Raw genomic sequence first — 15833 nt, forward strand, 5'->3', positions numbered from 1 at the left:
AGCCAGGTTTATATAGCACTTTGACCCTGCCTCCTTCCCTTCTGCTCTGACCAGGACCAGGAGCTCTCAACTAAGCCATCTGCAGGCTTACTGGTCCGCAGCCCACCTCCCCACAGCCCGCGTTGTGGATTTTCCTGCAGCCTCTCCTCACCAGCACTGCCCCTGAGCTGTTTCCTTGGCAAAGTAACAGGGGTTCGGGGTCTCTGTTATATCACATCAATCCTAACATCAGTAAAATCTAACATTTCTGTTACTGTTCCACTTTGAACCAAACACATGAAATGATCAGCAGTCCAGCTTTTCAGTACCATGACAACACTGCATTACCATAAGATATGGTTATACAAATAATCTACCCTGTGGGAAAAGGGGGTCTTTGGGATGTTTATGCATTTTCCATTAAACAGGCATTGGATAAAATAGGGAAACAATCCTAGGAGCAGAATTGTTCCACTCCCAGCCAAGCACCATAACCACTTGGCTACAAAAGCAGTCTTCCTTTTTTTGCTCTGCTTCTGACTCTTGATTCTTGCATTCTTGGCTGCTCTGTGACTGACCATCCACAGGAGACGTGGAGGGTGCCCTTCCATGCTATTCTTTGACCTGGTGATTAGGTCACTCTCCTGGGAAGTGAGGAATATGCTCCTCTGAGTCCAAAGGAGGTCTAGAACCCATCTTCTGCCTCCTGGATGATGCCTTAATTAAGCAAAAGGTGGACATCACTACTGCTGCCATCACTGGGGGCCTACCATCAGAAGAGGATTCCATCTGGATCTTCAGTGGATAAAGGTGCTTAATGTGCGGCCTTGGGTCAGGCACCTAAGCTCGAGGGACACCCCCATAGTGTTTCCTATTAGCTAGCTTTAGGAAGCTCTCTGCACAGTGTCTGGGCTCTCTGCATCATGCTTTGGAAGTACCCCATGGACTGTTTAGGGAGCCCAGGTGTCTATACTATCCCTATTTGAATCAGCCCCAGGTCCAGGAAGCTATTTTTTATCCATGCCAAAGTTTGAGGGCAGTACTAAAAGGGCCAGCAGGGCTTGGCTCATAGGTGCTGTGCTCTCGCCATTCCTATTGTGGTTACTGCACCTCTCAGAATCGAGCCTGAAATGGTTTGTGCTGTGTCCCTAAAGATACTGTGTAGAAGCTTTTGCAAAAATGTAAAACCCATCAAGATATCTCTTGCCAAACAAGGCCTAAGTATGACTTTGGGCCTGCTCCCTTCCATAGCAAAACAGGTTCTTTTCCAGCTACTGCCTCCTTTGACCAAAAGAGTGAGTGATTGAAAGAGAAAAATGGCTTTACTCTGCTCATCACAAGCCTGATGTAAAGCCAGTGAATTCAACAGAAAGACTCAGTGGTCTCAGAGGGCTTCCCACCATGCAGGTACTAGGCATGTATGAACCAATACACAATGGCATATCTTCCAAAAGTTTAACATATGCATCATCTGGAGATGACTCCTCTCTACTATCAGTGGCAACAGAAATACACCTACCTGTTTGAATGTGGCTTCAACAAGGTTGGCTGGAAACATGTTCCTGGAAATAAATAAATAAAAGGATCATTGTTAAGAGGTTAAATGCAGTTTCCACTTGCTGGACTTCACTATGTTCTTCCTTCCTCTTGCTGCAGTCATGTATAGCCATGCACAGTAATGTCCATGGGTGCAAAGACCACTGTTCTGATCTGGCACAAGAGTGGCAAGCCAGGTCCACTGACGTAAGGTAATGGTTTCAAGAATATTGAATATCTGGAGGAATTTTAGGAGATCCAGGTTCAGTTTCTAGTCCTGCCAGTGTAAGTAAGGCAACGCAATTGCCCTGTGGTTTGGTCTCTGATCTGCAGAATGGGAATCATAATACTTCCTTTCTCTCACTCTTAGTTTTATCTTGGGGGCAGGGGTGGGGCAAGCGCTAAGATGCATGGTTGACAGCCCAGACATTGCAAAATTGAAGCCATAGAAGAAGTGCTCATGGTATGGCCTGTCAGGGCACTTTTACATGTGCTCCAGGGGTGTGGGTGAGGAGACGGCACTTTGATTAAGAGTGGCTTCAAGAGCCACTCTAATTAAAGTGTTGCCATGTCTTATGTACCAGTATCCCCATGCTTAAAAATGGCAGCAGGGGTGCTTGAACTAAAGCTCATCAAATGAGCTCGTTTGATAAGCTTTAGTTCAAGCACCCTTGCCACCATTTTTCAATGAGATGCAGGAGAACGCTGGAGTGCGGTAATTGCCACGCTCCAGCAGACTCCTAAATCGAGTCTGCTCTGACACGCTGGAATTCCAGTGCACCAGAGCAGCCTCTGGGCTTGTGTGTAGGTCCCCTCAGATTGCAACAAAGCTGTAAATTCTCTTAAATATTTTGTCAGAAGGACACAAAGAAGGAAAGGAAAGTTTTGTCTCTTCAGCACAGGATCAGGTTCCTATTGTGCGTCAGCAGGGATCCAGTCTACCAGTTGTTAAATTCTCTCTCAGGGCCTCTATGCACTCAAGCAGTACAAATTAAAAATACTATTACTTCCTACCATGCTTCTATAAACTACACTAATACTGTAAGTGGGCAGGCCCCGGTTCCTGTCTCTTTTGCCAATTACAGGTTTTTCAAACAGAGGAACTGATTCCTGATTAAAAAAATCCAGGCAAGAGATTCTGCACAATCTCTTACAAATGGTTTTTAACTTAATATGTTCCTGAGGCTTTCCTAGATTCAGAAAAACAATCTGCAGACATGCTAATCAGGGGTTTCATCCTCTATTACTGCTGCAATGGAGAGCAAAGCAAGATCTCATAGGTTTCTAAGGACAAGAAAGGCCCATGATTTTTATCTGCTCTGACTCCTAAGGTGCTGGTAGACATGCAGGTCCCCACTCTTGCTTTACATAAAGTGCCATGAGTTAGTGCCACCCCCCAACTCAACAGATGTTCACCAGTTGGACTGGGGAAGGGGGGGAGGACCGAGTCTGCTTGCAGACAAGCAGCCAGCTGAGGAGTCATCCTTCTCCCCAGCCTTCCCCCTGAGCTCCTAGGCTGTCAGCCGAAAGGGAGGGGAAGAGGGGAGAAGCCAGCAGCAATGAGCTGCCAGCTGGGGTTTGGCCAGCCTGAGCTGGATGAGTTAGGGCTGGGGAGGGCTGCGAGGTGGAGGGCTCCGATCCACACCCCCACCTCCAGCTCAGGCCGGGCAAACCCCAGCGTACAGCTCACTGCTGCTGGCTTCCTCCTACCCTCTTCCCTCTCCCTTCCTACTAACTGCCCCAGGGACGGGGCTGGGCTGCATCAGCCCAGCCCGGATCATGCAACAAATTTACCCTAGGGAACACAAGTTCTCTAAGATGCTCTAAAGTAGGGCATCTTCATCTGATACCTCATTTGAGAAGGTTCATTTTTTGCATGATTGGCCACTTTCCAAGTGCTCTGCACCCATGCACATGTGTCACAGCATGGCTGTAAAGCACTTTTAGGGGGTTGATCACACAAAAAAATGTAACTTCCGTCTGTGCCGCTAAACAGCACAGGCCATAAATCTCACTCAGGGCTTTCTTCATCAAGCCTGTAACTTCTGCTTGTCTTTTGGAAAAGCAGCTGCCCTTAAGAAAACTGATAGAGAATGTCCCCTGCAGAGGGACAGAAATGCTGCTGGTGTTTTAAAAAATCCCCTGCAGTGTTTGAATTCAAACCTTGCAGCACTGAGCAAGCACACCAGAAGCAGGAAAAGGACACTGGCCTGTATTCTCTTTTCCCATGATTATCAGTATTTTATGACTGGTATTAGAGCAATGCAGAGAGGCCCTGTCCAGATCAGTGCCACTTTCCAAGGACTCTGTCAAAACAGGGAAGTTTTATCTACATGAGAAAATTGTACCAAAAAATGACCTAAATTGGTTTAATAAGTGATTCAGTTATATCAGTGCAGCCAACTACAGGGACATATTCTTTTCATTTCAGGATGAGTTAATTTAAGACAATTCCTTACTGATTCAGCCACTGCATACACTAGTTGTTTGTAAGCAATGGCTGTGGCTGCAAATCCTGTGTTGCTGTCTTCTCTGAGTTTTCACCGCTAGTAATGACAATATAGAGGATAAACAATAAGATTTAGCATTCAGTCTATTCACATCTTTGACTGCCATAATAGTGGTGATTCTCTGTGTTCAACTATCAAGCTCCAGTCAAAGCAGCATGCAGACAGATGCAGACACCAACTCGTGTTAGAGCTCCAGGTGCCTGGCTTGAGGTCAGGAACTACTAGTTAAAGAACACCTGGCTGAAGAGGGATCTGGGAAAGCCTGCGGTAATGAGAAGAAAGACCTCTAATGAAACCTCCACCACCTAATTCTTGCCCTCAGTAGAGGGATTCTGACTTCAGGCTCTTAAAGATGCTCTGTAATATGTTTGTGTGTGCTTTGTGATGTGAGATGACCAGGGGGAGGTGTTGTCAAAGTCTAAAGTGTTACTGCTGTAATTGGTAAAAACTAATCGGCAAGGATGGATTTGCATTGAGGATTTGTATCCTGCTCTGAATATGAGCCACACATATGGGCTGAAGTTTTCAGTGGGGAAATAAACTGAATTGCTGGTGCTGTCTGCCTCCTGCCTCCTAACTGTAGTCCAAATTGGTTGCATTACCATCCAATTGAGACTGCTGGAGAAAGGCAATGTCATGTGGTTAGTAGCCAGATTAAATGTTAGACAAATTTGTGGGGGATTAAAGCGTTTTACTTCCTTATTATACTTTATCCTGCAGGAATTACAACTACTCCTCTTAATCCTGGGCGCCAGCATTCTCCCAACCATTTGTAATGTTATTTACTGTGACCCATTCTTTGAGACCAGTATTACTAAAGCCAATCAGTTTATCTAGCACAGGGGGTTGACCTGAATGGGTTGGCTGGAGCTTTGCTTTTTTTTTTCAGATGATTTATTTGGATCAGAAAAAAACCAACAGTTTTAGCCAAAACTTTGTTAATTAAAAACAGTGAACAGTACAACTCACAAAAAAGAAATCAAATGGATTAACACAAATAAATCAAACTGCCACGTAGACGGAGGAGGTGACTGGGAGAATCGGTTGGCTGAATGATGTATCCATTGAAACTCAGACCCATTCCTACTTTAGGGAAACTTCCTCCAGGACATCAATTGTCCTAAAATAGAGGGTGGAACATCCCAAAAGCCTGTTCTTGGGGTCCCTCTGGAATCGTTTCACTGGGGGAATAGGCTGGACTTTGCACCGTGGATCTGGTGTGGGGAGGCCAAAGGCACCTGCACAGCTTCCTTGTGATATGATTTTCTCTGGCGTCATGCAGCCCTGGGCTCCTGACTGAACTGAGTATCCTCTTCAGAAATGTTTGCTGCTCAGGAGAGATTACTATAATGCAAAGCCTTGCCACTTTTACCTTGGTCAGCCAATCAGTGCTGCCTCCACCCACATATACTGCCATGTGTATTAACTACAGAGAGTGAGATGGGGAAAATATTTCTGACTTGCCAGCTTCCCACTTGCTGCACTTGGAAAATCTTGTTACCAATCTTTCTGTTTCCAATGTATTGCCATGTGGCAATGGTATTAAACTGACTGAATAAGAGATCAAGGTGCATTACACAGGGTCTTCAGGAACAACTATGCACTCCATTATTGAAAAACTCACTTAAAAAAAATAATTGAAGCCGCAGCAGAATCTCCAGTCCACTGCACCGAGGAAGCAGGGGACTTCACTGCAAAGGGGAGTCCAGCTTCTTTCTTGTGGACCACAGGAGCCTTTGTCTAGGACTTTTCCATGGTGCCCATCATTACAGTAATGAAGAAGTTAGATCTGGGCTTTGCTGGTTGCTACGTGGACCTGGGAGGGAATTGTAGTGTTCCCCCCGCCCTCCTCCTTGCTGCTATAGGTGTCAGGGTTTTTGTTCTTTTAGAGCTTTCTCAGACGTATTGGGTGTTGGCTGCAGCCAAGGCTGGGCAGTTCGACTGGGGTATGCCAATGCTCCTGCTGGGACCACAGCTGGAGGTTGCTGGCTGGAGGGTTTTGCCCCTCCACTCAGGGTCAGACCGATCACCACATTTGGGGTCAGAAAGGAATTCCCCCCCGGTCAGATTGGTGTGGACTGTACTGGTGTGGGCTGGTGTGGATTAGTGTGGACTGTGGGGGGGTTTGCCTTCCTCTGTCTTATAAATTAACAACTTTTTACAGATGCAGGATGTTGACTGCCATGGTCCCCCTGCTTTACCTGTACCAGGTTAAGGCGTTTTGTCTTGTGTTGTATCAGGGCTGACTGTAGCTCTACTAAGAGGTTAGATTGGATTCGTATACAATGGCTTGGATAGGGATGAACCTGCTTCAGGCAGGGGGTTGGATTAGATGACTTCTGGAGGTCCCTTCCAGCCCCTCTTCTCTGTGATCCCATGACCTATAAAACTGCTGCCTGAAGTAGACTTCCACAGAATAATAGGAACAGTGATACACAGTTAATATGTTTGATGCTTTCTGTGCACCATACATAACATTAGAAATAACAGATTAAATTCTCCTCTTGATTACACTAGAGAATATCTGAAACCATTCAGTCAATAACAGTCAGGGGAGCCATTTCACCAGCAAATTGTCTTATCATTCTCATCAGTGTAAATTTTAGCTTCATTGATATCAGTGGATTCACGCTGGCTCAGTAGTGAAACTGAGGGCAGAACTGGCCCATCAAATGCACCAGTCTTCCCAGAGCCCATGGGGGGATTATACAGCTGTATATCAGTGATCATCTCCACTGTCTCATCCTGTTATATGTGTCCTCCTCCCTACCCTGCTAAAAGGAACATAGACTTTTGCAGAATTCATGAGGCATTAAAATCCTTTTTGTGACAAAAGCTGCTAAGAAGATAAGAAAATCACTAACTGGGCACAGTGTGTTGGATCCATGGAAATCCTCTTCCCTGGATCTTTGCCCCCATTTTCCTTCCAGAGGAGAGTGACCGTCTTTATCTGTTATTTAGGTGAGAAAGGCTTGGATACTGAAGATAATGGGGTTACAGGCTTCTACAAAAGGAGTATTTTGGGAAGAAAACACCAAAAATTCTTGTTTAAGGAAATCCATAGAAGGCATAAGCTACGCTACATCACAGGAGCCAGGGCAGACTGATGAAACGGGAGAGCTTCAGAACGGAGCCAGATCATGTTTAACTGGATCGCAAGGGCACAAAGCTGCTTGATAAACACTGGAAAACCTCTGGACCCATTTCCTGAGAATAAACAATTTATTCTAGTGTGAGGGCTGCAAACCCAACAGCCTGCCCTACTGCAGCATCTAGTCTCTAAGCACGCTCCTTCACCTCTGTGGCTTATGGCCAACTGAGCAGGCGAGGGGGAGCATGGCCTGGTGGTGCCATCTCCACAACATAATTATTCCCTCTCAATGAGGCTGAAGAACAGGGTTTGATGGCACATCCCCTACCTGCAGCATAGCCAGCATGACCTTGCCACCTTTTTTTGCTGTGAGGGGTTTCCTGGCTGGATGGCTCCTGCTGGGACTGTGCCCATGGGGAGCTGGAAGTCAGTGGATGGATCACCACAATGGATCTACACAGATGGCCCTGTCTGCTGTGAATGCTGGGGGAGCTTCCGTATTTGTGAGACAGCTCCTCCGCATCTTCTGCAGGAGAGATGAATGAGTCAGTCGCATCTCCCTAACAGAACTGTAAGCAGGATGTTCTGCCCAAGAAAACTCTTGAGTTTGTCCATACTCTTTCCTTTCACCTTATGTGGGAGTCACCCAGAGACAGAACAGCTTCGTAGGGAAGAGACTAATTTGCACAAAGGGCACATTTGCAGCTTAAGCTAAGTAAGAACAAATTAAGGTATGAAAGTCAAGTCAGTTATATAGTGATCAACAGTGGGTTAGTACCAGGTTTATGTTGGTGGGAGTCAGTGACAAACGGTAGCTTGCGGTGAGGTACAGACAACGGGTATTTCAGTTATAGGTGAGAGCTTACTTCTGTGCCAAAGGTGCAAGACAGCGCTATAAAAGGTGCTATAAAAAAGCTCAATCATAGCTTAATCCCTTTGGTGTTTCAATGGGCTCTAAAAAAATCTTATTGTAGATGCCATCTTCTCTTAGTGTACAGTTCACTCTCCAGTCATAATCAGCCTGAAGTATGATTTCTGCTTCTGTGCAGTTTGGGCTTTCTCCAAACTATAGTAAATACTTACAAGTAAAGTTAACCCTTGCTGTATTTAAAGAATTGTACTTTCTGTAAAATATAAAGTCCAGGCTTTACTTTGGAGAAGGAAATAAAGGACATTTTTCAAGGGAGATCAGGAATGATCTATCTTTGCTCCCTTTGAAGACAGTAGATTTCATCCTAAATTATTTGCAATGTCTTTTTATGGCAAATTATGCAAATAATTTCATGGGGGAACCTAGCCAGTCAGACTGAGTTCCAGTTTCCTGCTTTGCTATCTGTCACACTGGGAGCGTTCCTGAGGATTTGGGGATAAAGCCCACTCCGACTTGTGTGCATATGGAAACTGCTGTGAATTAAAGAAGTTTGCTTGTAAGGTCAGGTCAAAATGCAGTCTGCCTCTTATTGCATTTATGGCATTATTTTATTTGAACATTTTGTGCCACGTTACCCCAAATGGCATCATGTCTGCTTAGACTCGAACAAGATTAAAAATGCATATAAACCCTGCATTTGCAACCAGCTGGTGCTCAGATTTGGAGGCATAATCAGCCTTACGTAAAACTGGAGTACAGGCCTTTAATTTTTCTATGACTCTTAATCATGCAAAGTTAGGTGTTATTTGCTTTTGTTTTTAAGATCATGGGCTGGCTCATGTTACCAGTGATGCCAATGGGAAACATACCACGATTTCAGTGGCAAAAAGATTTGACCTCAAAAACTGAAGTAGATGCTAATGAAAACAGGATGCGGCATAAATACTAACTGCTGATTTAGACTTTAAGGCTCGGGACAGACATTCAAAAAGCCAGAGCTTGAATTGATTCAATCTTTGCAGGTTAGTCTAACCTGTGTAGACTGAACTGATTTGCAGGTGAATAGGCATTCCCTTTTGATTCCAGAAATCCAGGCTTGGCCAGAAGCTGGGGGGCGCTAGATTGAGCCCTCCCTTGCTTTTAGGCTGGAGGAAAGCTGAACTGAGGGGAGCATGGCCAGGCTCCGGCAGGGTGAATATGACTGGGAGGGGGTTTAAACCCCCACCCTGGCCTGCAAGGACCCCTTTAAGGACCTCTGCCTGGCTTTTCCCCCTGCTCATGGCTCAGCATAGCCCAGGATCCCCAAAGCCCTGCTCCCAGCCAGCGGGCGATTCCGCTACACCTTTCCAGGCACTGGGCTGGGTTTCACTTGGGGCAGCCCAGGATCAAAGGCCCAATGTGGGGATGGGGGCCAGAAGCAAAGTTCCATAAAGGAAAGCTCCTGCTCCGTGCTCCCTTCTACCTGCTGGAGAGCGGCGCCCAGGATGGCCCCAGTGCCCGCAGCGGCGCACATGGCACTGACTTATCCCCTCAGCCCTGAGCTCTATTACTTGTGTCCCCTGGGCTGCCAGGCACCGAGCTGCATGCACCCTGCTCACTGTTCCCCTGCCTGGTGGTGGCACAGCTTGGTCCTGTGTGCCAGGCACCAGGCACAGGGAGCTACCCCTGACGCTTTCCTGCCACCATCGCCATCAGGAGGACCTGCCCTGGCCATACTGGTAGGTGCTGCCTGTGCCACCGAACTGTGGCACAGGCAGGCAGATGGTGGCAGGGAAGTTGCAGGGGTAGTGCCCTGCACCTGGGATACAGGGCCATGCTGCACCTATGTCTTCCCTGCCACCACTGCCTGAGCGGTGGCCAGATGCCAGGGAGGGGGTTTATTCTGCCCTCTGTCCCCTCTCCCACCACTGGGGCAATAAGCAGGGCGAAAAGCCTGTCAGGGGCTGTTTTGCCCCTGCCTGGCAGACCAGCATGGACCCCAGGTACAGGGCAGGGAGAGGGAAATAAATCTCTTCCCTGTCCCCTTCATCTTAAGGAGGCCAGCATCTGGCCATGCCCCTGCCCCCGCTCTGACCAAGGAGCAGAGCAGTGGGGCCAGCCCTACTCCGCTGGAGCAGAGAGCACAGCCTAGCCCAGGGCTGAAGAATATAGTAGGATGCTGGGGGTCTCTGGTTTAACTTAAAGCAGGAAAGGGCCTGGGACAGAAGTTGCATAAACCAGTTTGAGCTCAATCAGTTAAGTCTGATACTACATTCAAACAGGTGCATTTCAAACCAGTTTTGGCCATTTTGAAACTGGTTTATGTGCACTGAACTTATGCTCTGTTACAGGTTTAAATCAGTTTCTACTCACTTAACCCAGTTTATGTGTAACTTCTGTCCGTAGCCTAAGAGATTAATGATAATATAGTTAGCTGCAAGTATTCATCCCCAAGAGTTTTGCAAACTTTTATGCACCTTGTCAGATATATTCTACAGTACTCCTAATATTTGACTTATTGGGCTGTATACACCAGCTGTTAGGAAGATGTATTGAACCATGTGTCTTTTAACACTACGACTGCAGGTTCAAAGAAACTTTATGAGGGAGACAGCTGGAAAAATGGCACAAGATGCTAGCCAGCCGGTCTAGTCTTCCAGGTTCTAAGTGTGCACACAACTCTCTGAAACGTGCACACAGGAGGCACACGGAGCAGGATTAGGTGACCTCCCAAGGGCCTTTCTAGTTGTACTTTTCTCTGATTCTAAGTAACAACCCCTGACCAATGGGTTCTTACTTAGAAGAACCTTCTTGTGGGATGTAGCAAGGCATTCTCTGGAGGTTAAAATCCTACTCCTAATGCCTTCCCATTTCTTCTTTTGTTTTTCATTTTTGAAATATTACTGAGTTTTGATGCAGTTGTTTTTGCTGGGGGACTGAGAATTAGAATGAGATAGCTACATCGAAATAAGCTGATATTTGAGCATTCCCCATCTTCAGATGACAACGAGCTTTTAGCCCAACCATTGGACAGAAATTTTAAACAGGCTTTTAAATTGTTTAAAACATCTCAGTTTCACTAGACACTGCCCTCTCTGGTGATAAAACCATAGCTCTGCTTTCAGACTCTTGAATCCACCTCACCAATCCAAAAAGATGAGCAGGTCAACACCAGAGATTTCTACAGTAAACAGGGAAAAACACTTGAGAGACAGATTTTAAAAAAACTGAAGTATTCTTTATATATTAGAGAGAGAACAGAAACTCCTTTTTCTGCACTGCACTCATTTTTTAATGGTCTTCAACCAGACTTGCATGTATTTGCGGTTGCAAAACTGGTTCTGTCATTAAATCCATCTGTAGTCAATGGCAGGCAGAAAATATTTAAATCACCAAATCTGTATACACAAATCTGGAGACCATTGTAAAAAGTGCAGCCCATTTTTAGTCTGTTTTTTTCAAACCTAGAAACTGAACTATTCTTAAAGAGCAGATATTTTTCCCTTCTGGACTTGCATAACTAAAAATGGCTGGTAAGGTATTTCTTTGCACACACAGTGCATGTAATCTCCGTGGGGTAATCTGTTGTAATTAATATGAAAAGGCTAAGCCAAAGAGCCTTGCTTCTGGAACCAGGCTAAATTATTATTGTCATTATTATTATTATTAATTTCTATAACAGTATACCTAGAAGTGCCTCTCCTAGAAAAAGACCCTGTCTGCAATGCACTGCACAAGCACAGACTTCCTGGGACATGCCCTTCATTTGTTTTATGTCCCAGTTCCCCACTTGTAAAATCAAGATAATGGATCTTCCCTACCTTACAGAGACATCATGCATTGTGAGACTAAAGCTATTAAGACTGTGAGGCTCTTGAGGACTAAAGTAGTGAGGATCACATAAGGACCTTAGATTGACAGAATAAAAAGATGATCTTTGTCCCAAAGATCTTATAGTGCAAGCCTGAAATATTGAAAACACCCCCACCTCCAAGATGCCTTTCAGAGGAGGCATCAAAACATTGAAGAAAGATAAGGTAGAAAAATGTGCATGTGTCTGAAATTAGTAAGAAAATGACATTGAAAAAGACCCAGCATCAATATATCCTATACAACCTCAGGCTTACATTTTCCTTATAAATCCCTTGTTTTAGAGACTTCCAGCAACTGTATATTGGAGGAAAACAAGCTCAGTTACAACAAGAAAAGCACCTGCACTGGCAGGCTGGTGAATTAGCTGGCCCAGTGGGATTTTCTAGAGATGCCTGAAGGATGCAAGGTTTAAGGTATGGGTCAGAGATCAGGTTTAAGGCCAAAGCAGCACTAGGGTTCGGGTACTGAACTCCTGTGAAATATCTTGCATGGTGTATAGCTAATGGGTTGAATTCAGATCTTAATAGGTTTTGCTCTGCTATAATGCAAGGAGGGCTGGGGACCTGGACTTGAGAGGCCTGGTATAAGCTAAAGCCTGAGCCACAATACGCCTCAAACTTAAGTAGATAACATACAAATGATCTTAGGTCACAAGATAACAAGAGTAAAGTATAGGCAACACCCCATCAAAGATGATTGCCAGCACAGTGCCATAGTGCCACCGGGAAGAAAGGAACAATGGTACAGCAGTGGTAAGCTGTGACCTTACCTTCCCCCAAAGGGCTGTGCATACAACATGAATGCAGATTGTTTTGTATGGCTTTCCACTCCTTTCTTAGATCAGTTATGCTCTTTTTCTTAAACTGGTGATAAAGACCATCAGTCTCTCATCTACTCCTCTCCAGGGGTCCTTAATGCAATAATAAACTATCTGCTGTTGCTGCTGCTGACAACCCTCCTCTCTACTCTCCCCCCCACATCAGGTAAATATGTTAACTATCTCTGATTGATTTTAATGAACCAAATTACAAATCAGGATGATGATGGAAACTCTAGGAGAGCAACTGTTTTTGTAAAAACTTTGCCTTCTAGCGCTGCAACCAAACTAGAAAAAAGACCCTTTCTAATTTGGATCTGGAAGCAAAAATCAATGGGACAAATGAATCATGCATTTTAATTCAACCCTTCTTCTTTTAAAATGGAAGGAGGGGAAGACATCATGGTGAAATCTTTTCTATCTAGATATTTTCAGTGACTTTTGCTAAGTCTTCAAACATTTTCTTTGGAATTTAGGAAGTGTCAAGAAATCCTAATGGCCATATTGCTTCAGTAAATACTCCATATGATTCCTTTATCCTAAAAAACATAGTTCTCTGTGCCCTAAAGCTATCTCCCAACTGCTGCACCTGCTACCATCCCTCCAGTTGAAGAACGAAGACAAGCTATTATGAAATGACCATAGTCATCAAATGGAGTTCATCCTGCCTTTTCTGTTCTTCCTATACACAAGTGACAGCCTGCACAGCCACAGTAGAGTTTGCCCTTTGAAAACACATAATTATTCCAAGTGTGCTATATTTAGGCTTGACCATTCAGAAGCTTTTGACCCTGTAAGTGATGTTAAAGGACTCTGACAGCTTCTAACTCCCTTGCCTCTTTACTCTTCTGAATGTCTGTCTAATGTAAGATGTTTGATCTTCTTTCTACCCTGCGCTAATAAAGTGATGAAGTACAAGGGGAGTGGGATTTCACTGGCAGGTGACAAGTAGCAAAAAAAAGATATAGACTTCCACTGAGGACAAAGCCAATGACCTTTGAGGGGAGATGATATTTGAGTTGTCTTAACTGAGTGACCAAGGACACATTTTAATAGCATTCACTTTGCTGAAGTCATCTACAAATAATACTGCTCTTCAGATAATATTTAGGGTTCTATAACATATAGTACCAGTAGTATAAGACAAGAGGGAGGCCATGGGTTTAGTTAGCAATATTTCTACAGTGTCTATCCAATAATTATAAACTTTAAAAAAGTCTTATTTCGTATTATGAGGATATGTCTTGTTAACGTTAATTAATTAGGTATTATTCAGAGGGAAATATATTCAGATCTCAATAACTCTGTGACCTGGATATAGATAGACCATAGGTTTCCTCCTTGTACTCATAAGTTGTTCCTGGTTCACTAACATCCTGACAAAGCTATGGTGAGTTCCTTTCAAATTTCTTTCACTTGAAATTCAAAGGTTCAGAAAAATGGTTTAGTGTATAACCGGTCTTAGTAACCAGGCTTGTAAGAACCCCTTTGTAGTGATAGAAGTTGTAATTTAGAGATGCTCCCTAACTAGGTAGACTGAGGAAGTTAGTAACTGAGAGATGGTCTTTCAGTTAAATATCTAGTTAGTCAGAGAGGCCAATGGACCTCGGAGGTTGGCTATTGCTCCACAATAAAGTTCTCTGTTGTTAGATCTTGTTACTCATTGTGTGCTAAAATACGCGGTTACGTGTTATACTGTCCAAACTTGAGGGGTACTATGTGCCAAAAAAAAAATGAGGCCCTTGAAAGACATCGATTTTTTTATGTGCAGATACATAACAGAACAACGTACTGATGTATGTTACTGAACAAAAAGGATCAAGTAAGAACAGTGCTTTTGGGGACTCGATACAATCTCTGATTAAAACCAGAATTATTTGAGGCATAGTAGGCACTGCATTACAAGAAAGGCCACTGTGTGAGGGAGACCTGTTCCCAGAAAAGACTATCCAAATGTGTAGAGCACCAGAAACTATGAAGGCCTAGGCTGCAGAACTGAATGCACCCAGAGGCTGTGTTCATGTGCAGTGTGGATGTTTGGTTCCCTGGGGACAACCAGCGGCAGCACATGCTGCTGCTAGCTGTCTCTGGAGAACGCCCATTCCATGCATGCTCTGGCATGTGGCAAATTCCTCTAGGTGGGGTAAGGGAGGCTAGGGCCAGCACTGGGCTGGCCCCAGCAGCCTTACCTGCAGCCCTGGGATTGCAGCAGCGGCAATTCTGCCACGCAGAGCTTGGCTGGCAGCTGCAACATTGCTCTGGGCAGCCCAGTTCCACTTTTGAGCAGTGCATGCTGTCTGTGCATGTGCCGCTCTGCTTTTCTCCATGGGCTTTTTGACTCCTGAACATCCAGAGGTCAAAAAAAACCTCCACACTGCTCTCTTACAGTGTGGAGAATAACTGAACCTGCAGTATGTGGCACTGCAGAAGTCTCTGCAGCACCACATACTGCATGGCCACACTCGTCTGGACACAACCAAAGGGGTCATCCATGTAGCAGGCATGAAAGAATGTGGCCAGAAAAAAAAAAAAAACAACCACCTCACAGGGTGTAATTTATCACTAGCAAGGAGATTGCAAGGACAGAGAGAGCAGAGAAGTAGATGTGTACCACGTATGGAAGGCACCATGGCCCCAAAACTGGGCTGCATTTGGCAAGCTCTGTTTTACCTGTAACAAGAAGAAACATTTTGCCCAGTACTGAAGATGCTAAACACAAAATCTTATGCATACAGTTGAAAGGATACTGAAAGGTTTTTATAGAAGCAAAATTAACAAGAGGGACTGGATTTTACCAGTGAAAGGGGAAGGAACAGTGGTTTATTTTAAATTGGTGAGTATTTTACCATATTTTCCTAGTCTTATCAGAAAAGTTAAATACAAATGTCCGTGGAGACTACTAACAGCAATTGACCTCCAGTAAAAATAGATGAATCAAAGTATTACACGGTTGGAAGGGACCACAAGGGCTATCTAATCTAACATCAGCAGGAAAGCTTGCCCTATTATTGCCCATGTGGTAACTCTTCTATAGATGATAATTCAAGGAATGCAGATCACAGTGCAATTTCTTGGTACCTCTCAAGAGCACTTTTAAAACATACTGTAGAGTTAGTCCAACTCCAACTTCAATTATATAACATTTCTCTTTAGTGGAGCTGATATGGGCAAAAATGG

At 44.6% G+C, this 15833-nt stretch overlaps 1 protein-coding gene across 1 annotated transcript in view; it reads right to left on the minus strand.

Annotated features, from left to right (window-relative positions):
* The window catches only part of SLC1A7 (solute carrier family 1 member 7), a 102122-nt gene that overhangs the window by 43939 nt on the left and 42350 nt on the right, over positions 1 to 15833 (minus strand). Inside the window, exon 4 of the mRNA XM_090050291.1 lies at positions 1499 to 1541. Coding sequence (XP_089906417.1) covers positions 1499 to 1541 — 43 coding nt within the window. The remainder of the gene's footprint in view (positions 1 to 1498; positions 1542 to 15833) is intronic.

This window comes from Crocodylus siamensis, chromosome 5, assembly GCF_052110815.1.
Source record: "Crocodylus siamensis isolate JL-2025a chromosome 5, ASM5211081v1, whole genome shotgun sequence".
NCBI classification, from domain to species: domain Eukaryota; kingdom Metazoa; phylum Chordata; order Crocodylia; family Crocodylidae; genus Crocodylus; species Crocodylus siamensis.